This window comes from Lucilia sericata, unplaced genomic scaffold (genome assembly GCF_015586225.1).
Source record: "Lucilia sericata isolate MDLA Ls3-8-SP2 unplaced genomic scaffold, ASM1558622v1 Contig000365F_arrow, whole genome shotgun sequence".
Classification (NCBI taxonomy): domain Eukaryota; kingdom Metazoa; phylum Arthropoda; class Insecta; order Diptera; family Calliphoridae; genus Lucilia; species Lucilia sericata.
The window spans coordinates 24589-48442 of NW_023994384.1; the positions used below are offsets into that span (position 1 = coordinate 24589).

General features: G+C 29.3%; 1 protein-coding gene across 1 annotated transcript in view; it reads right to left on the minus strand.

Moving 5' to 3' along the window:
• Positions 1-23854, minus strand: part of LOC119604132 — an 89525-nt gene that overhangs the window by 21665 nt on the left and 44006 nt on the right. The window contains 6 exon segments of the mRNA XM_037956601.1: positions 342-493; positions 884-1028; positions 3540-3970; positions 6660-7068; positions 9747-10029; positions 10032-10190. Coding sequence (XP_037812529.1) covers positions 342-493; positions 884-1028; positions 3540-3970; positions 6660-7068; positions 9747-10029; positions 10032-10190 — 1579 coding nt within the window.

Sequence of the window (23854 nt, forward strand, 5' to 3'; positions counted from 1 at the left end):
ACAATTTTCAGAATTATAATATCGAATGATCGACAGGCAGTAAATAAGAACTAGAAAGGAAAAACCAGGAAGAAAAACCTACAACAGCAATTTTTCCACTTAACATAACTAAGTAGGAAAATTGACAGAAAAATTCATTTCATCTCGAACACATGTGGGTGATGGAAAACCCAAAAATTCAAATGCATACCAAACAGAAACAAATGTTTGAAAGTAAAATGAAAAAATTTTTATATGAATCTCCATAATAAACAAAGACCAAAAAAAGAGTACAACGGTAGCAAAACAACTGCAAATAAAATTTCAAATTTCCAATGTTATAGTAGTATAATTGCACTTACCCAAACTGAAGTGGGCCATACCCAAAACACCAATCAATGTGGCCAAAAGACTTTTGGGAGCCAAAATTGAACAATAAGTGGCAGCTGCCACCCACATCAAGTGGCAAGATAAGGCTTCCATAGCTTCAAACGGAAAACACCACCAAGCATTTCTAAACGAAACCAAATAAAAAAAATCAAAACAGAAAGAAAAAAACAAGGATACAAATGAAAACAAATAAAACCAGGAATTGAATGAATACAAACAAATCACATACAATTATCAGGAAAATAATGAAAATGGTAAAATGGTGAAATAAACAAATAATACCTTAAGACACAAGCTAAACTCAGGAAACGGACATAACTACTTATACTTATCAACATCAACATATACATTTACATCGACAATTCAGCAAATATTAATCTTGTATTTGTTTATGTGCGTAGACATATATATGGGTGTATGTTTTACAATTTTTTCCAAATGTTTATTTGTTTTCGTATGTATTTACTTATCCTTGTACTGAAGTGTATATATATTTGTATATTACTGTACTTACTCAATAAACGAATAGCCCACCAAACGACCAGCATGTGAAAAGAAAGCAATAATAATCAAATTAACATGACCAAAGATTCTGGTAATTTTCTCAGCTCCGTATAAAAACGGTATACTGCTCACGGTGCCCACAGTAATTGTAATGCCTATACGATGGAAAGAAAATACAAAAAATTATTGGAGTACGAACAAAATAGGGAAAATCAAACTACAAACATTGATTAAATTTGGCAGGTTACTTAAGACCTGTTTAGGCATGCATACATGTAAACAGTGGGAAAGCTACTTCAGTTCAGTTCTAGTTCAGTTCTAGTTCAGTTCTAGTTCAGTTCTACTTCAGTTCTAGTTCAGTTCTAGTTCAGTTCTAGATCAGTTCTAGTTCAGTTCTAGTTCAGTTCTAGTTCAGTTCTATTTCAGTTCTAGTTCAGTTCTATTTCAGTTCTAGTTCAGTTCTAGTTCAGTTCTAGTTCAGTTCTAGTTCAGTTTCTAGTTCAGTTCTAGTTCAGTTCTAGTTCAGTTCTAGTTCAGTTCTAGTTCAGTTCTAGTTCAGTTCTAGTTCAGTTCTAGTTCAGTTCTAGTTCAGTTCTAGTTCAGTTCTAGTTCAGTTCTAGTTCAGTTCTAGTCCAGTTCTAGTTCAGTTCTAGTTCAGTTCTAGTTCAGTTCTAGTTCAGTTCTAGTTCAGTTCTAGTTCAGTTCTAGTTCAGTTCTAGTTCAGTTCTAGTTCAGTTCTAGTTCAGTTCTAGTTCAGTTCTAGTTCAGTTCTAGTTCAGTTCTAGTTCAGTTCTAGTTCAGTTCTAGTTCAGTTCTAGTTCAGTTCTAGTTCAGTTCTAGTTCAGTTCTAGTTCAGTTCTAGTTCAGTTCTAGTTCAGTTCTAGATCAGTTTTTCAGTTCTAGTTCAGTTCTAGTTCAGTTCTAGTCAGTTTTAGTTCAGTTCTAGTTCAGTTCTAGTTCAGTTCTAGTTCAGTTTTAGTTCAGTTTTAGTTCAGTTCTAGTTCAGTTCTAGTTCAGTTCTAGTTCAGTTCTAGTTCAGTTCTAGTTCAGTTCTAGTTCAGTTCTAGTTCAGTTCTAGTTCAGTTCTAGTTCAGTTCTAGTTCAGTTCTAGTTCAGTTCTAGTTCAGTTCTAGTTCAGTTCTAGTTCAGTTCTAGTTCAGTTCTAGTTCAGTTCTAGTTCAGTTCTAGTTCAGTTCTAGTTTCAGTTCTAGTTCAGTTCTAGTTTCAGTTCTAGTTCACTTCTAGTTCAGTTCTAGTTCAGTTTTTAGTTCAGTTCTAGTTCAGTTCTAGTTCAGTTCTAGTTCAGTTCTAGTTCAGTTCTAGTTCAGTTCTAGTTCAGTTCTAGTTCAGTTCTAGTACAGTTCTAGTACAGTTCTAGTTCAGTTCTAGTTCAGTTCTAGTTCAGTTCAGTTAGTTCAGTTCTAGTTCAGTTCTAGTTCAGTTCTAGTTCAGTTCTAGTTCAGTTCTAGTTCATTCTAGTTCAGTTCTAGTTCAGTTCTAGTTCAGTTCTAGTTCAGTTCTAGTTCAGTTCTAGTTCAGTTCTAGTTCAGTTCTAGTTCAGTTCTAGTTCAGTTCTAGTTCAGTTCTAGTTCAGTTCTAGTTCAGTTCTAGTTCAGTTCTAGTTCAGTTCTAGTTCAGTTCTAGTTCAGTTCTAGTTCAGTTCTAGTTCAGTTCTAGTTCAGTTCTAGTTCAGTTCTAGTTCAGTTCTAGTTCAGTTCTAGTTCAGTTCTAGTTCAGTTCTAGTTCAGTTCTAGTTCAGTTCTAGTTCAGTTCTAGTTCAGTTCTAGTTCAGTTCTAGTTCAGTTCTAGTTCAGTTCTAGTTCAGTTCTAGTTCAGTTCTAGTTCAGTTCTAGTTCAGTTCTAGTTCAGTTCTAGTTCAGTTCTAGTTCAGTTCTAGTTCAGTTCTAGTTCAGTTCTAGTTCAGTTCTAGTTCTAGTTCAGTTCTAGTTCAGTTCTAGTTCTAGTTCAGTTCTAGTTCAGTTCTAGTTCAGTTCTAGTTCAGTTCTAGTTCAGTTCTAGTTCAGTTCTAGTTCAGTTCTAGTTCAGTTCTAGTTCAGTTCTAGTTCAGTTCTAGTTCAGTTCTAGTTCAGTTCTAGTTCAGTTCTAGTTCAGTTCTAGTTCAGTTCTAGTTCAGTTCTAGTTCAGTTCTAGTTCAGTTCTAGTTCAGTTCTAGTTCAGTTCTAGTTCAGTTCTAGTTTAGTTCTAGTTCAGTTCTAGTTCAGTTCTAGTTCAGTTCTAGTTCAGTTCTAGTTCAGTTCTAGTTCAGTTCTAGTTCAGTTCTAGTTCAGTTCTAGTTCAGTTCTAGTTCAGTTCTAGTTCAGTTCTAGTTCAGTTCTAGTTCAGTTCTAGTTCAGTTCTAGTTCAGTTCTAGTTCAGTTCTAGTTCAGTTCTAGTTCAGTTCTAGTTCAGTTCTAGTTCAGTTCTAGCTCTGAAGAAAATTTCCACAAAAATATTTACAAAATACTTTTAGTGAATCCACATAAAATTTGCGTTAAAAAATATAATTAAAAACAGATTTAACAAAATATATTTCTCTTATCCCACTGTTACACACATCAGCATTCTGATATCCCTCAAAACGTATAAAGTAATTTGTATAAATTTTCTATTATTTTTTTATGGATTTGCAACACATACTTACGCACTTATTTGTTTATCTTACTTACCCAATAAATAATTTGGTGCTCCCAATTCTTTCAAATACAAAAACAAGAAACTCTCAATGAAACCCCAGAAATTGCCCAATATGAACAAGAAGAAGATAAATGTAATTACATGCGGCATTTTCAATAAATTCCATAAATCCCTAAAGACATTATCGGCCGGCAGTTTTTCGCCCAACGGCATCATCAGCACCGACACTGTCGAAATAATTAAGAGAATATCATACGTATAGAAGGCAGCCGAGTAATCGGTGTAGCCAAGGCCGCGTGAAAAATAATCAATCATGATGCCAGTAATGGGTGAGAAGATGGCCATGCCAATGCTGGAGAAAAGACGTTCACGTCCAAAATCACCACCATACTTTTCAATCATTGTCAGGGCAATAGGATCCATAATAGTGACACCAGCCGATAACATGGTAGTGGCAAGGAATCTAGAGACATGCAAATGGTAAAAAAGAAAATAAAACAAAGATGTAAAAAATTAACAAAATTAATAAATCATTAAAGATTTTAGACATAAAACAAAATTGAAATAACACAGTAATAATGATTAATAAACAAAATTTTATTTAGAACAAAAAACATACGCAGCATTAAAGCTGCCAACCGTAAAATGATGTCATTTTATGGATATGTATAAATATGTGTTTCACAAGTAATAAGAGCAAATAAAAGCCACAAATCATTTTCATCACCATTCACTCATCATCATCATCGCCACTTTACAGTATTATTTTCAGTTCAAATGTCTAGTGTTTATGTCATCTCATCATCATCATCTTCATCATGTTCAACAAGAAGAGCGTCTTCGTCTTTCTGTTTTTTGTCAGTGGTAGGAAAAACACACATACTCCTCCCTTCAACACCATTTTCATCATCTTAATCATTTTCAACAATTGTCCTTCTAATGTCAAATTGCTTGTGTTGTGTTGCTTCCAGTTCAAATGCCAACTTCATGCGTTTGATATCAAGTGCTTTTCATTAATTTTCTTCTTTTATTCTTCATTTTCTACATTTATTTATTTGGGTGACACTCAAATTATAATTATTTAATTATCAGACATGACAACAACAAAGAATTTGTATTAAGAAGAAAAACGAAAATAAATTAATAGTGTTATTATAAAACAAAAGTTAATTAATTAAGCCAATGATATCAAAGTATCAACAATTTTCTTTTCAAATACAAATTAATAATATTTCGCTTTTTTCGAAGAGCGTCAAAATGTATTCAATTAAAAAAATGTTTATTCTTTTGATATTCAACTTAAATGCTTTTATTTTTTTAATGATGCCTATTGTTATTCAAAGGAGATTTACAAGCATTTAAGGCGATTGTATTATTTTACCACTTTTTGTTTAGTAATTTTAAACAAATTTTTGTACAATCAACACTACATTGGAAACAAGAACTGAACTAAAACTGAACTAGAACTGAACTAGAACTGAACTAGAACTGAACTAGAACTGAACTAGAACTGAACTAGAACTGAACTAGAACTGAACTAGAACTGAACTAGAACTGAACTAGAACTGAACTAGAACTGAACTAGAACTGAACTAGAACTGAACTAGAACTGAACTAGAACTGAACTAGAACTGAACTAGAACTGAACTAGAACTGAACTAGAACTGAACTAGAACTGAACTAGAAACTGAACTAGAACTGAACTAGAACTGAACTAGAACTGAACTAGAACTGAACTAGAACTGAACTAGAACTGAACTAGAACTGAACTAGAACTGAACTAGAACTGAACTAGAACTGAACTAGAACTGAACTAGAAACTGAACTAGAAACTGAACTAGACTGAAACTAGAACTGAACTAGAACTGAACTAGAACTCAACTAGAACTCAACTAGAACTCAACTAGAACTGAACTGAACTAAACTAGAACTGAACTAGAACTGAACTAGAACTGAACTAGAACTGAACTAGAACTGAACTAGAACTGAACTAGAAGACTGAACTAGAACTGAACTAGAACTGAACTAGAACTGAACTAGAACTGAACTAGAACTGAACTAGAAACTGAACTAGAACTGAACTAGAACTGAACTAGAACTGAACTAGAACTGAACTTAGAACGTGAACTAGAACTTTAACTAGAATGAACTAGAACTGAACTAGACCTGACCTAGAACTGAACTAGAACTGAACTAGAGACTGAACTAGAACTGAACTAGAACTGAACTAGAACTGAACTAGAACTTGAACTAGAACTTGAATAGAACTGAACTAGAACTGAACTAGAACTGAACTAGAACTTGAACTGAACTAGAACTGAACTAGAACTGAACTAGAACTGAACTAGAAACTGACTAGAACTGAACTAGAACTGAACTAGAACTGAACTAGAACTGAACTAGAACTGAACTAGAACTGAACTAGAACCGAACTAGAACTGAACTAGAAATAACCTATAACTGAACTCTTAGTAAAAACTGCACTATGAAATGCCCAAATTTTGGAGTATATGCTGAGAAACAAACTTTTCAAATGAAAATGGAATTCACAAACACATTTTAATACATTTGTATATTTCTTCAAATATTTATTTATTCCCAAATCAATAACAACAACAAAAATCTTAAAAAATCTTCAACCTGAATGAAACACCTATATACATACAAAAACTACTACATATAACAGCAGTTTCAATAGTTCACTGAAATTCACAATATCCAGCCATGATTGCAAAGAACAAACTCAATAGAGAGAGTGAAAAGAAAAACATACAAATTGTATAAAGTCACATCAAATGTCAAAGTATACAATGTATGTTCAAATTACACAGATTCTAATACTCACATAAATACACAGCATGTCACAGGAAAACATACACAAACAAATCTAGCTATTGCGAATCCTTTATTATACTCGAATAACAGTTGCATGAAATTTAAATCTACTAACCTAACCTGATATGCTGTTCCTTCTTTCCATTTAAGCACACAAATACAATACTAATGCACACAATGTCCATTTAAGGTACAAGTCTGCATTAGTGTTACACAATCAACCAGCATCAAAAGTCAATAAATGTCAGACGCTGCAATACCTAACAACCAAACAGCCAAACCAACCAACCAACCATCCAACACGTCAACTAACTTACCTCAACATAAAGTAAATCCAAAATATTGTATCATCAGTTTCCTTATAATCAGGTGGACAAATTTCTGGTGCATTTAATGTGAACGTACAACGTTGCACCATACAGGTCACCGTTTCATTTGAGACACGTGACATGTTATGTCGTCTGGCTATGCCACCGCAACGTAAATCCAATTCCTCTAAATCGGTGACATTGATTTGCATTTCCCAAAGACGTTTCTCACCGAAACGTTGTTTAAAATCTGTTACCGTCTCATTGTCATCCTGTTCGATTTCCATGCCCAACTGTTCGATGGGATCGGCTAGATCAGGATGCATTTGTAGCATAAAGTAGGTCGAATCACTAGCATTCGAATGAACCCAACTGTAGGTGGTAGGTGCTGTAATATTTTCCATGTCCAATGATTCAGCTTGAAACAAAAAGAGAAAAGAAAATGGGAAGAAACAGTATTAGTTGAATAGAAATTGAAAATGTTTGTTAGTAATTTGGAAAGCAATTATGTTCGAATGATACATTTTGTTTGTAAAATTTAAGTTATATTAATGCCTATTATAGCGTCCTATTTTGTTTTTATTTTAATTTTTTAATACTATTATGATGACGTTGCAAACATTCAACTTTCAAGTGTCAACAACTTTAGTTGACATTGTAGTCTGTATTTATTTTGACCACAACAATCTTGGTATTAAGAATAAGTATATATAATAGAAGCATATAAAAAGTAAGTATGTACTATATTATTCAAGCATCACTGAACAGCTATTATAAAAAAACAAAAATTGCAAAAAATATTACCAAAAATAATTGAAATTTAAAAATGTAAAATTTTATGATTTTTCACTAAAAAATTTAATTTTTTTAATTCAAATCAAAATTTTCATTAAAAATCCACTTTCTGACTAAAAATTCATTCATAGACTTTTTACGTATAAGTATTATAGAACTCCTACAAAATTCCATATTACTCATTCGCAAGCTCATCATTTATGTAAGAACATATTACAAGGTATTAGAAAAATTTAAAAAAATATATGTATATCTTTACTAGCATACGATGTCGTAAACAAATTTTAAATTGTTCTGATTTTATATTAAATTTCTATTCAAAAATAACCTCAGCTGTTTAAACTTAACTTTAAATCCTCACAAATAACTAAAAAAACTTTTAATAAAACTAAAAATTAAATTATATATATGATCGCACATTATGACTAACAATATCTCGACTACAACACCCAACACATATTCACTGCCAACGAATTCCTCTTGAAGCAAAACAACTCGAAATCATGTTGAAACAATCAAAATGTTGATGTTTCATTAATTTCGCAATCTATATTTATAACTAACACACACACTCCTTTTCTCAATGACATTTTGACATAATGACAAAAACAGCATAGACCAATAACCGTCCTATATGCATTTAAGTAGTTAGTAGAAGGGAACAGAGCTATCCACTCAACCAGTCAGTCATCCGAACAGCCACACAATTGAGTGTAATAAAATCATAATCAAATAGTAATTCATTAAAACACATTTCCACTGCTACTGCTGATCTTAGGGCAACAGTATGGGAAGAGCTTTATAGAAATATGAGTACCATCAATATAAATATTGAATGTTATGAGTAAGGGTTGTCAAAGGAAAATTTAGAGGGGATTTAAATTTAGTGCAATTCTAGTCCAGTTCCAGTTTAGTTCTAGTTCAGTTCTAGTTCAGCTCTAGGTTCAGTTTAGTTCAGTTCTAGTTCAGTTCTAGTTCAGTTCTAGTTGAGTTCTAGTTCAGTTCTAGTTCAGTTCTAGTTCAGTTCTAGTTCAGTTCTAGTTCAGTTCTAGTTCAGTTCTAGTTCAGTTCTAGTTCAGTTCTAGTTCAGTTCTAGTTCAGTTCTAGTTCAGTTCTAGTTCAGTCTAGTTCAGTTCTAGTTCAGTTCTAGTTCAGTTCTAGTTCAGTTCTAGTTCAGTTCTAGTTCAGCTTGTTCAGTTCTAGTTCAGCTCTAGTTTAGTTCTAGTTTAGTTCTAGTTCAGTTCTAGTTCAGTTCTAGTTCAGTTCTAGTTCAGTTCTAGTTCAGTTCTAGTTCAGTTATAGTTCAGTTCTAGTTCAGTTCTAGTTCAGTTCTAGTTCAGTTCTAGTTCAGTTCTAGTTCAGTTCTAGTTCAGTTCTAGTTCAGTTCTAGTTCAGTTCTAGTTCAGTTCTAGTTCAGTTCTAGTTCAGTTCTAGTCAGTTCTAGTTCTAGTTCAGTTCTAGTTCAGTTCTAGTTCAGTTCTAGTTCAGTTCTAGTTCAGTTCTAGTTCAGTTCTAGTTCAGTTCTAGTTCAGTTCTAGTTCAGTTCTAGTTCAGTTCTAGTTCAGTTCTAGTTCAGTTCTAGTTCAGTTCTAGTTCAGTTCTAGTTCAGTTCTAGTTCAGTTCTAGTTCAGTTCTAGTTCAGTTCTAGTTCAGTCTAATTCAGTTCTAGTTCAGTTCTAGTTCAGTTCTAGTTCAGTTCTAGTTCAGTTCTAGTTCAGTTCTAGTTCAGTTCTAGTTCAGTTCTAGTTCAGTTCTAGTTCAGTTCTAGTTCAGTTCTAGTTCAGTTCTAGTTCAGTTCTAGTTCAGTTCTAGTTCAGTTCTAGTTCAGTTCTAGTTCAGTTCTAGTTCAGTTCTAGTTCAGTTCTAGTTCAGTTCTAGTTCAGTTCTAGTTCAGTTCTAGTTCAGTTCTAGTTCAGTTCTAGTTCAGTTCTAGTTAGTTCTAGTTCAGTTCATGTTGAGTTTAAGACTAATAATTCTTTCTTAAAGTTCTTCTGATAACGGACATTTTCGTTTATATCAGGTTTCCTGGCAACCCTTAGAAACAGCTTTGAGTCATAGAGGAGGACATATAAGCAAAAAATCACAAAATCCCAGCCAATATTAAACCAACAGCATAGCTATTAAACTGATAACTTTAATAATAACTTTGTACTATTTGACAGCTGGTAGAAAATAAAATGAAGTGCAAACGAAAAATACCAAACGAACCTCAAATAAAATCAAAATAAATCCACCCCAAACACCCATTTTTGCAATCATTTCTTCTACTGACAACAACTTACAAGAAATAAAAGTACTTACGATTCCAATCTTGCTGTTCTAACATAGACATTGAGGATAAAGATGTCACTACGGGCGGGAACATTGTCGCTGACATATTAAGTACATCTTGGAATATACTTCTAGTTGTTGGTGTTGGTGTTTGTATTGCTGCGCCATCGGCTATGCCCAATGGCTGTGATGTTGTACTCGTTGGGAATTCTGCTGCTGGTGATGAGGATGGTAATGCTACTGCTGATGTTGCTAGAAATGGCTTAGAAGTTGTGTTGTTGTTTCTTGAGTTGTTTGTATTGCTATTTTGTCGGTTACCGCATAATACTCTGTTGATGGACTGAATAATGTTGAGGCTGTAGTTGTAGTAGTTGCTGATTCTTGCAACAAACAATAATCAACACATTGATTTACAGCCAATTCAAGTTCAGGTTCTTCAGGGCATTCACGACTGGGACAGGGTGACCACCAGACCTAGAAGGGAAAAAGAGAGGAAACGGGTAAAGTTGTTGACTTTAATAATAATCATTAAAATAATATTGGCTTCTGCTATGTCAGTCATAGTTTAACATGTAGAAATAAAATGTAAAGAGTTACTGCGACAAAAGTTGCTGACAACTTTTACTTTTTGTTGTATTTTTTTCTTTGGAAGAATAGTTTGAGAAATTGTAGATAAAAACATGTTATTTTTAGTTAGAAAGAATCTTGTGAACCCTATAGGGAATGTAGACATATTTTATAAGGATTTTGAGTACATTTTTTATCTTTTTATCCATTATGTCCATTGATAAACAAAAGTTAAAAATTTTGGTAATACTGGACGTATGATTAATATTAATTTAAAAAGTTGCTCATAACTTTGGTAATTGCTAAAAGATTTTTAAAATGTTTACAGCCAACAAAGGTAAATATGATATTAGAAACTTTTCATTTAAAAAAATTAAATAAATTTTATTAAAGAAAATTGTTATAAATGTTGTATTGCTCTTTATTTCTGATAGCGCATTACAAGTGTAATATTATTAGTTGCTGTCCCTTAGAACAACGAAACTTAAATAAAATATTTACTTGTTCTCTAACAAACAAGCTCTATTTTTGCTACAAAATAATAATAATAAAAAAATAGCAAAGTTACAAGTTATACTTATGGTAACTATTAGTTTTCTTTGGTCCCTATTTAGTAACAAGAAACTTAATACTATTTATATATTTATCAATAAAACTTTTTAATAGTTGTCAAGTACGATTTAATGTCAGTTACCAAGTTAATGATAGAAATTGGTTACAATGTGTATGAAACATATTGATAAATAAAATAATGCTGTTTGCGATGAAAAGTAATTAGGAAGGGAAGGGGGGCAAGAAAGGCTGATAACTTATGATATAGCAGAAAATCATTAGCAAAACATTCAATATAATATGATTTAATAATTATATTAAAATAATTAGACGTATGATTAATATTAATTTGAAGGTCAATTTGTAAAATGGTAAATTTGGTCTATTAGAAAATCTATGACAACTAATATCTTTCACTCTATTTAGCTGTTTGGTCACAGAGAACTACCACGACAGATAGAGATTTATTTTAAATGTTCTCACTATTGAGATATTTTCTTTAAAATTCTTTTATTACTCAGCTCAGCATCACATCTATAGCATGTAGCCGTAAGAAAACGCAGGAGGTCATTAAGTTTTGACTCAGATATCTCACGAAGATTGAATATGAAGAAATTGCCAAGGAAATAGTATCTCTTAGCGGCTAGAGTAGAAGCGCAGCCCAAGCCGACTTGCATGCCTACCTAGCACACAGTGTCCAGTTATTACTGCTATGTGAATTTTGCAAAGTATTTCCAATTTGAAATTTTTTTAAATTTGAAAGCTAGTTGGTCTGCTATAAAATCTGTTTATTTGGTCCTCTTTAACTGTTTGGCCTCAAAGAACTAGCACGACAGCTGGACAGTTATTTTGAAATTTTCGCACTATTGAGGCAATTTCGTTAGTTAGTTAGTTAGTAGTTAGTTAGTTAGTTAGTTAGTTAGTTAGTTAGTTAGTTAGTTAGTTAGTTAGTTAGTTAGTAGTTAGTTAGTTAGTTAGTTAGTTAGTTAGTAGTTAGTTAGTAGTTAGTTAGTTAGTTAGTTAGTTAGTTAGTTAGTTAGTTAGTTAGTTAGTTAGTTAGTTAGTTAGTTAGTTAGTTAGTTAGTTAGTTAGTTAGTTAGTTAGTTAGTTAGTTAGTTAGTTAGTAGTTAGTTAGTTAGTTAGTTAGTTAGTTAGTTAGTTAGTTAGTTAGTTAGTTAGTTAGTAGTTAGTTAGTTAGTTAGTTAGTTAGTTAGTTAGTTAGTTAGTTAGTAGTTAGTTAGTTAGTTAGTTAGTTAGTTAGTTAGTTAGTTAGTTAGTTAGTTAGTTAGTTAGTAGTTAGTTAGTTAGTTAGTTAGTTAGTTAGTTAGTTAGTAGTTAGTTAGTTAGTTAGTTAGTTAGTTAGTTAGTTAGTTAGTTAGTTAGTTAGTTAGTTAGTAGTTAGTTAGTTAGTTAGTTAGTTAGTTAGTTAGTTAGTTAGTTAGTTAGTTAGTTAGTTAGTTAGTTAGTTAGTTAGTTAGTTAGTTAGTTAGTTAGTTAGTTAGTTAGTTAGTTAGTTAGTTAGTTAGTTAGTTAGTAGTAGTTAGTTAGTTAGTTAGTTAGTTAGTTAGTTAGTTAGTTAGTTAGTTAGTTAGTTAGTAGTTAGTTAGTTAGTTAGTTAGTTAGTTAGTTAGTTAGTTAGTTAGTTAGTTAGTTAGTTAGTTAGTTAGTTAGTTAGTTAGTTAGTTAGTTAGTTAGTTAGTTAGTAGTTAGTTAGTTAGTTAGTTAGTTAGTTAGTTAGTTAGTTAGTTAGTTAGTTAGTTAGTTAGTTAGTTAGTTAGTTAGTTAGTTAGTAGTTAGTTAGTTAGTTAGTTAGTTAGTTAGTAGTTAGTTAGTTAGTTAGTTAGTTAGTTAGTTAGTTAGTTAGTTAGTTAGTAGTTAGTTAGTTAGTTAGTTAGTAGTTAGTTAGTTAGTTAGTTAGTTAGTTAGTTAGTTAGTTAGTTAGTAGTTAGTTAGTTAGTTAGTTAGTTAGTTAGTTAGTTAGTAGTTAGTTAGTTAGTTAGTTAGTTAGTTAGTTAGTTAGTTAGTTAGTTAGTTAGTTAGTTAGTTAGTTAGTTAGTTAGTTAGTTAGTTAGTTAGTTAGTTAGTTAGTTAGTTAGTTAGTTAGTTAGTTAGTTAGTTAGTTAGTTAGTTAGTTAGTAGTTAGTTAGTTAGTTAGTTAGTTAGTTAGTTAGTTAGTTAGTTAGTTAGTTAGTTAGTTAGTTAGTTAGTTAGTTAGTTAGTTAGTTAGTTAGTTAGTTAGTTAGTTAGTTAGTTAGTAGTTAGTTAGTTAGTTAGTTAGTTAGTTAGTTAGTTAGTTAGTAGTTAGTTAGTTAGTTAGTTAGTTAGTTAGTTAGTAGTTAGTTAGTTAGTTAGTTAGTTAGTTAGTTAGTTAGTAGTTAGTTAGTTAGTTAGTAATGTAATACGAGATGTATACTTAATAGCAATTGTAATAATAACTTTTTTAAACTGGCTTTCAGATGACACTAAAACTATTTAGATCCCTTCATAACTAGCATGGTTATGAAGAAAATAACATTTATTGTCATACTAGACGTATGATTAATATTACTAAAAATTAATTTTAAAAATCTCCTATAACAACTATAAAGTTATAGCTCAGTGTATAAGCTTTCAAATGACTCTAAAATTGTTTAGATCTGTCCATAATTGACGTAGTTATAAAGAAAATTATATTCACGGTAATACTAGACGTATGATTAATATTAATTTGTATGTTTGTTTAGAAAATAACATTAATCTTTGCAATTGCTAAAAGATTTTCAAAATTAAGGCATTGTATAATAGCCGGGCATATACTGCAATAATTTTTATTATCAAACAGTAGAATAATAGATTTTATTTGCCATTTTTTTAATTTTTAAAATTATTTTGAAAACCTTGAATCATTTAACTGTTTAATTTATTTATACTAAAACAATAATTCAGTGTGTTAGATTTCAAAACTCTTTCAAAATATAAATATATCTTTATAATTACCTGCTAGACCTACTAGACGTATGATTAATATTAAATTAAAGGTTCATGTTAAAAACTTTCTATAACTTCGAGACGTGTTAAATGATTTACAAAATTCAAACAGCATATGAGGCACAAGACTTAAACAAAATAAATACTTTAAAATTTCCTATAAATTTAACGCCCTAATTCAAAATCCAAATAAAATTTGGTTAAAGCTAAAGAAAACTATTCATTTACACAATTTCCTTAATAACTTTGAATACATACAACTCTAAAGATAATTTGTACATATTTTGTATAAAATTTATTAATAATATTTATCTTAAACTGTGGTTTTCTAACAACATTTAACATTGTTTATTATTAATAAAACAAATTAATAACCTAATAATTCATGTTTAAGAAAACAACTACAATTTTGTGGTTAGTTTCGAAAGATAATTTAATAGACTTGTAAACAAATTAAAGACACTACTATAATTAAGTTTAATTTATTAAACAAACTAACACTTACGCAAAAGTTACAACAAATTAAAAGCAATTATGAGACAGCAAATCTTAAGTTAAAACAAAAACACGCTAAACTACCATAAAATCATTACGAAGTAAGGAAGGAAGGAAAATACCATAACAAAAGCCACAAAACTTCTTCATTTGTCTCTAGACCAAAAACTATCTTCAATACCAATGTTTATTTAAGACACTTTACATTAATATGTTAAACATTTATATAATAATATTATTTCCACTTCAATACAATAAATTAATTTTAAACATTGCCACTACATTAAACTTAACTACTAACTACACTCACTTTAAATGGGCAACTATTGTGTGCAAAAAAGGAACCTAACATTATTAAAACATTAAAAACTCAAATTACTATATAAATGATGTAAAACAAGAAAATGAAGAAAATAAGTAAAGAATGCAGACAATAGTACGAAAGAGCCACAATGAAAATCAAGGAGCTGCTAAAGGATATTGAAAAAGCAAAACCCTTGATTAACCAAAAGTAGTAAAGAGAAGAAAAAAACTAAATAAAAACCAGCAAATTACAGCGAACAATAGTTGTAGTTAGTCTCTAGGATATTGTAGTTATGCTGTAAAGAGAAATATAAAAATAAAATATTTTCTACATAGAAGTTATATCCTTCTGAAGGACTTTCTTGTATGCATATTTAAATAGAATGGAATATGTTATACACACACACATACAAAGTGCAAGTAGATATTTGTACAAAATCACATACTGTAAAGCACTTTCCCTTTAAACAGTGGGAAAGGATTGAACTTGATCCTCAATAATATATACTTAAGTATTAAATTCTGTATAATCCGTTAAAAAATAACTTTAGTACTTTTTACAGCATTCATTTGACATCAAAATTGTAAAATTATCTCAACAAAAACTTAACTTATAAGCAAAAGAAACTTTGAGATCTACAGGACGTATGATTGATATTAATTCAGAGGTACAATTAAAAATTAAACATAACTTTGTTAATTTTGCCTAGATTTTTAAAAAATTAGTAGCATATGAAAGCTAAGGCTTACGTTCATAAATTCTTTGCAAATTTAGTAGATATTTATCTCCAAAACTTTGCACTTTACAGACGTTTGGAAAATAATTTCTTCTTTTCATATAATAACTTTTGCTAATATTATTTTCCTTCCTTAATTCATCTAAAATTTTCTAATAAATTTGATATTTGTAGTTTCTTATCGCTCCCACTGTCTTTTGCTGTTTGTGCGCTATATTTTCTTATACCATTTCACTCTTTTCTATGTAATTTTTATGCCAATAATAAAATATGGACTCCTTAGTCAATATGCCTTATATACACACATTTATATTTATAGTAATTCCATGAATGAAAACGCACATAACTACCATTACACGTTTCTAGACGGATATACAAGTACTTCAGACACACTCTAGTATATTGCGGAACTATACGAAATTGTTAGAATAAAACGAAAACGTGGCTGCTGTGTTCATACATTCTTAATATTTACTAAGCTGAAATTTTTTATAAGTAAAATATAACTGATTTGTGTAAAAGACCCAATAGGAAATATAATGGAATTTTTTTTAAATTTATTTTTGTTTGCTATAAATTTGTATGAATATTGATGTCTTTTGTTTGTTTTCTATTTGTTGTTATTTTAAGAATATTTTTTTTGTTATTTAGTTGTTTCTATTGGCTTGTTATTTAATGGAAAAATCTAATAATTTTTCTGTATTTTTTACAATTCAATATTTTTATTAGTTTTTGCTTTCTTCTGGCAAAATGTGTAGGTGGCAGGCTTGGGAAACCTGTTCTTTTTTGACCAGACTATTGTCTTCTCTATTGACTAGTTTATCTACTAGCCTATTGATTTGCCTATTGACAAATCATTTGCCTAGTCTATTATCTAGACTATTTTAAGGTGCATATCTACTAGATTAATGAATGAAAGCCTTAGCTTTTATATGACATTTACTTTTTTAAAATCTATTCAAAATTGGCAAAGTTATGATTAATTTTTAAAGTAAACCTCTTAATTAATATCAATCATACGTCCTGTAGAACTTTAAGTTTCTTATGTTTATAAGTTATGTTAGTATAGAGATAACTTTAAAATTTTAATGTCAAATGAAAGCTATAAAGAGCATTTAAGTTAATTTTTAAGGATTTATACATAATTAAAATAACTTCAGTTAGAAAAGAAATCAAAACAAATTTAATACTAAAGTCTATTATCTTTTCTATTGACTGCTGCTTAGTATATTGACAAGTCTCTCGACTAGCGACTAATCCATTGACTAATTTAGTAATAAGTCTATTGACTTTTTTTATTATTATTGTTATTTTATTAAAATTGAATGTTGTCTAATTAAGTAGTGTTATTGGATCCGATTATGGCCTTTGGCTAGGATTCTGTATAAGAATGAATAAACTAAACTAAAAAAAAAAAACTTAGTACCTTTACTCTCTAGTCTATTGTCTAACCTATTGTCTAGCCTATTTACTAGTCAAGTGATCATTCTATTATCTCTTGTATTGACTAGTCTACTGCTTGGTCTATTGCCTAGTCTATTGACTAATTTATCAACTGGTCTATGAGAAGGTCTATTGACTTTAATATTCATTATTCCATGGCCTAGTCTATTGATTAGTATATTAACAAGACTTTTCAGTAGTCTATTGACTTGACTAGTGATCAATCTCTTGATTAGTCTATGGACCACTCTGTTATATAGTTTATTGAATGACCTATGACTAGAATGTTGATTTTTCTATTGACTATAATGTTAACTTGTCTATTGACTAAACAATTGGATTGATCGACAATCCATTGATAATTCGATGGGATAGTCTATGAACTAGATTACCGATTAGACTTTTGTCTAGTCTATTGCTTAGTCTGTTGTCAAGACTATTGACTAATCTACAGATTAATCTGGGGATTAGTCTATTGATTTCTGTCTTGACTAGCTTATTGCTTAGTCTATTAGTAAGTATATTGTCTAGCCTAGTAACTACTAGTGGCCTTATATATTGACTGTTGACTTGTATATTGACTGATCCATTGTTCATTCTATTACTTTTATTGATTACTCTATTGATTAGTCTACTTTCTGGAATATTGACTAATTTATGGATTGATATAATGGCTAATGACTAGTCTATTGACTTAAACATTCATCCACACAATGATTACTATATAGCCCAGTTTATTAACTTATTTATTAATTAATCTATTAATTAACCTAGTCAGTATATAGTCCAATCTTTTGACTGCTCCATTGACTAGTCTTTTGTCTTGCCATTGACTAGTCTTCAGATTTTTCTACTGACTAGTCTAGTGATTAGTTTATCGACTGGTCTAAGGATAAGTCTATACTAAAGTCTATTAAACAATAGAACAATTGAAGACTAGTCTATGAAAAGTATAGTGTATGAATTGTCTTGAAGTTTTCCATCCCTGATGTGTAATATTTTTATTATTGAACTTAAAACAATGTTTAAATGTTTTCTATACACATGGCTTCACATGAGTACATGTGAGTAAGTAAAAAAATGGACACATAAAAAATGTACCCTGAAATATACACGTACACCTAAGTAAATATTAGGGGAGTTTTTTAGGATACAGTTTGGTATATAATCAGGCAGAAACATTAGACATTCTGCTGGGCAATCAACTGATAATTTCCTAAAAATTAACTATAGAGGTTTCTAGGTAACAACTTCAACCTAACCCATTTAGGATAGATGTTTTAACAAGATAAAATTTTTAAATTTTTTACGAAATTTGACTGAAATTTACGTTTTATCTCAAAAATGTTTAACTCTCCAAATTTAACATTTCATTTCTTAAAAAACCACCCTAATAAATACACATAAATTACTTATAGATATAAAAATATACACATACATTTTATTATGGTCATAGTTGTCGTTAAAGGACCATCCTCCCGTTTTTTTTTTTTTTTGGTAATTGCAATTCAATGTTCTAACCAAGACTAAAACTATTCGTATCTTACTTGTTATCTGCATAAATAGAGTTTGGATTTATTTTTCTTAATATTTACCATCACATTGTAAGAGTTTTTTTTTTCCTACCAAACACACATGATGATTTCTATGTATTTGTGCATTTATGTTATGGTATTGTTTAGTCAATATTTCATAGATGTTAAGATAACAAAATCTGTCACTTTTATTGCTTTCCATACTTATCTTAAGTGCTATTTTCTATTCTTTATTTCTAGTTTAGTTGGTTTTTTCTCCCTTTACTTTCATATGGTTGAAAGTGCTAAAGTGATACATATACGCATAAAAATTTTATAAATAAGAAGTGTACGAAAAATATTGTTAAATATTGGGAAAGGGAGGGTAATGGGTAATTTTGGGTCTTTGGATATATTTACGTAGGATTTAGTTTAATTTAAGGAACTGCTTATGGTAGGTAATTCTAGTAAGATATAAAAATTTCAATAAAATAAATACCATTTTTTGAGAATTATAAAAGTAGACGCCTGTCTAATAAATTTACATAGAAGTTTATTGTAATTTTGTCTTAAAATTGGCCAGTACGTGTTGTTATATTACTTTTACACTTAACAAAATATTTGTGTTCTTAAGCGAAAAGAGAAACGAGACAAATTAAAAGTTTTTGGAATTAGTAGAGGAATATCGATTTTTTTAAGTTTAATTTTAATTTATTTTAAAGGCTTTTTTCATTTGTCACAAAAAACTCTATGCTCTACAAGACGTATGATTAATATTAATTAAGCGTTGTTAACTAACTAACTAACTAACTAACTAACTAACTAACTAACTAACTAACTAACTAACTAACTAACTAACGAACTAACAACTAACTAACTAACTAACTAACTAACTAACTAACTAACTAACTACTAACTAACTAACTAACTAACTAACTAACTAACTAACTAACTAACTACTACTAACTAACTACTAACTAACTACTAACTACTACTAACTAACTACTAACTAACTAACTAACTACTAACTAACTAACTAACTACTAACTAACTAACTACTAACTAACTAACTAACTAACTAACTAACTACTAACTAACTAACTAACTAACTAACTAACTAACTACTAACTAACTAACTACTAACTAACTAACTAACTAACTACTAACTAACTAACTAACTAACTAACTAACTAACTAACTACTACTAACTACTAACTAACTAACTAACTAACTAACTACTAACTAACTAACACTAACTAACTAACTAACTACTAACTAACTAACTAACTAACTAACTAACTAACTAACACTAACTAACTAACTAACTAACTAACTAACTAACTCTAACTACTACTACTAACTAACTAACTAACTAACTAACTAACTAACTAACTAACTACTAACTAACTAACTAACTAACTAACTACTAACTAACTAACTAACTACTAACTAACTAACTAACTAACTAACTAACTAACTAACTACTAACTAACTAACTAACTAACTAACTAACTAACTAACTAACTAACTACTAACTAACTAAACTAACTAACTAACTAACTAACTAACTAACTACTAACTAACTACTAACTAACTAACTACTAACTAACTACTAACTAACTAACTAACTAACTACTAACTAACTAACTAACTAACTAACTAACTAACTCTAACTAACTAACTAACTAACTAACTAACTAACTAACTAACTACTAACTAACTAACTAACTAACTAACTAACTAACTAACTAACTAACTAACTACTAACTACTAACTAACTAACTACTAACTACTACTAACTAACTAACTAACTAACTAACTACTAACTAACTAACTAACTAACTAACTAACTAACTAACTACTAACTAACTAACTAACTAACTAACTACAACTACTACTAACTAACTACTAACTAACTAACTAACTAACTAACTAACTAACTAACTACTAACTAACTAACTAACTAACTAACTAACTACTAACTAACTAACTAACTAACTAACTAACTAACTAACTACTAACTAACTAACTAACTAACTAACTAACTAACTAACTAACTAACTAACTAACTAACTAACTACTAACTACTACTAACTAACTAACTAACTAACTAACTACTAACTAACTAACTAACTAACTAACTAACTAACTAACTAACTAACTAACTAACTAACTAACTAACTAACTAACTAACTAACTACTAACTAACTAACTAACTAACTAACTAACTAACTAACTAACTAACTAACTACTAACTAACTAACTAACTAACTAACACTAACTACTAACTAACTAACTAACTAACTAACTAACTACTACAACTAACTAACTAACTACTAACTAACGAACTAACTCTACTAACTAACTACTAACTACTAACTAACTAACTACTAACTAACTAACTAACTACTAACTAACTAACTAACTAACTTACTTACTAACTAACTACTAACTAACTAACTAACTAACTAACTACTAACTAACTAACTAACTAACTAACTAACTAACTAACTAACTAACTAACTAAACTAACTAACTAACTAACTAACTAACTACTAACTAACTAACTAACTAACTAACTAACTACTAACAACTAAACTAACTAACTAACTAACTAACTAACTGTTACCTTTTCTCAGATATACTAATTTAATATTTTTCACAGAAAATATGCCACACCCACTATAGCCATTCCGCCCTTTTCATCTACATACGTTCTTATAATTGTCAAATTTGTCCTAACAACTAGCTGTTGCAGTCTCTAAGATAGGCTCCTGTATAGCTCCTTCCGGACATATACAGAAGTTTATTTATTCTGGATTATTATTTGATTCCAGCAATATACCTCAGTCTATCAGTCGTTTATCCTTATGTCTGTTGAAAACATATTGATTTTGAGCAACTACTGTTCACAATTGATCTAAAGCCTCCGTATAAGATCATCTTCTGTTACTATCTGACTTAGTAACAGATGTAGAGTTGTTAATTCTTAATATTTTAATTTTCTATGTAACAAAATATTTGAATAAAATTTCATATGGCTGAGCCTACAATTGACCCCAGAAAATCTCTATATTTTCCATAAATCGTTTTTAAAACAAAATATTGAAGAACATTTTAACAAAATATATCTGCTATTAAAAATCTAAAGAGTTTGTTTCATTACTAACCCATGTCTTTGGGGACTTGTTGCTCTAACGAAAATCACCCTGCTGCTTGTATTAATATCGATATATGATAAAGGATATTTACAATGGGTTATAATGGATTATACTTAATGCATTTTAAGTTAATTAAAAAACAAATATTTCTTGCAGTGTAGGTTCCCTTAGAATAAGTGTTTTTCTAAAATATTTATATGCATTTATATTACATATTACTCATACGTACATGTACAGACATATATATGTATGTATGTGTATGTATATCTTTATTTTCTCCCCTATATTGTTTTACTCTTGTATACAGTTCAACTTAAGGATGAGATTTTATTTTAGTAAATACATATAAATCTAAATATACTTTTGTGTGTATGTATGTCAAAGCATATTACTCATACGTTCAAACCAACAAACATTAGTAAGGTTTTATTTAAACTTTGTGAGAAAAAATTTAAAAATTTAAAACTTTAATTACCTATAGATTAGAGTGAATGACTTATCATATACTAATTTTTAAACATCTTTACTATATAACTATAACCTAAAAAAAAACTTTTCATATTCTTCACACAACAATGTTTGTTGGGTTTTTCTAAACACTATCTATATATGTTTATGTGTTTTTAAGAACAAAAGTAAAAGGCGTTTGATTGTAAAAATATTTCTATTGTTTTTTTTTAGTTTTTTCCTTTTTTTTATTTATTTTATGAACATGACCATGCATGCTTGCATATGTGTTTATGTAGAAGTTTTTATGCCATAAATAATATATATTTTTTATAGAGTTTTATTAAATTTTTTTCCAGAAAAAAAAACACAACATAACATAACTAAATATATGTAAATATATAATTTTATAACAAGTTCAATAAAAATCTGTAGAAAAAGATGTTGTGTAAAAGTGTTAAGAATTTTTTTTTTCTATTTATTTACTTTATAAAATGTAATTTTCCCAAAAAAAAAAAAAAAACAAAAAAAAAAATTACATAAAAATTGTTAACAAGTAATTTGAAATAGTTTTAACGTAATTTAAAAATATTTTTATGTTTTTTATTTACTGTTGCAAATAAATATAAAATATTTTATATTAAAAATTTATGTTTTTTTCTGTTTCATGTAAAAATATTGGTTTAAATTTCTGTTAAAATTTATAAAAAAAATTTAAATAGAAATTGAAAAAAACTTTTTAAAACATTTCGGATCTAAACAGTATATCTACCAATTACACAAGACAGATGGACGGACATTTCTAAATAGTCTTAGAATTTTAGCAGAAATATATGAAATATTCCCAAAAGTTATACACAAGTAATTATAGGAAACGATATAAAAACGATTTGTTTATCATCAATCCCTTTTCCTCTATATAAATCCTACAGAAGAACAACAAAATCAAAAAAATTATGAAATAAAAACAGAAATTAAAGAACATTTGTGTTTTCCTTTCTTTTAGTTAATATTCTATTCTGTGTTTAATGTTCACTTTACATGTGTTTAATATGTTTTTCACATTTTTTTTCTACTCATATGACCATTGCTGTTGACGCTTTTGTGTTGCTTCTAGTTGCTGCTGATATTATTGTAGTTGGCATTTTGGCACGAGTTGTTAATTGCAGTGTCATGATGTAAATTGCTTTTGTTGATGATGATGATGATGAGGACGAGATGATGTCTTTCTATGAATAGCAAGAGTATGTAGTATAATGACAATAATTGCTATTTTTGCAAATTAGTGTTGATATTGTTGTTGTTTAGTTATTAGAGTTTTATTTATAATTTCATCCTTTTAATGTTGCTTAATAGTTGTTTTTTTATTATAATTATTGTTTGTTGTTAAAGTGTAGAAGGCTTTATAAGAGAGGGCAATAACCTTAAGAAACTTTTAAACATTTCACAAGTTATAAATCAGTTAACATTAGAGTTACTGTATAATACATTCCTTTGCTTATCATTACCAAACTCATCACATACATTTAAATTCAATATAAACAATTTTAAACAAATCCTTTAAATATAAAAAATAAAACATAATATCCTTTTATAAATATCTCTTATCACAGCTAAACAATGTTTTAAAGATTTAATTGGCCTTGACAAAACAAACTTGATTGCTTGCTAAAAAGAAACGGAAACATCATACACAAAAACAACAAAATCCCAAACCTGACCACAACCATCAATTTCACTGGAAATAACCCAATATTTTTTTCTTCTCAAACATTCCACTGACAAACAAAAACGCCTGAAATGGCTTACGAAATTTTGTTTGTACTATACTATTTTAAAGTATTTTAAATAAACGCATAAACAAGTTTAAAAGGCAGAAAGGGTAGACAGAGTAAAAAAACAACGGCACAAACATATCTCTCAAACCAATATGTACATTTGGCGCTAAAATG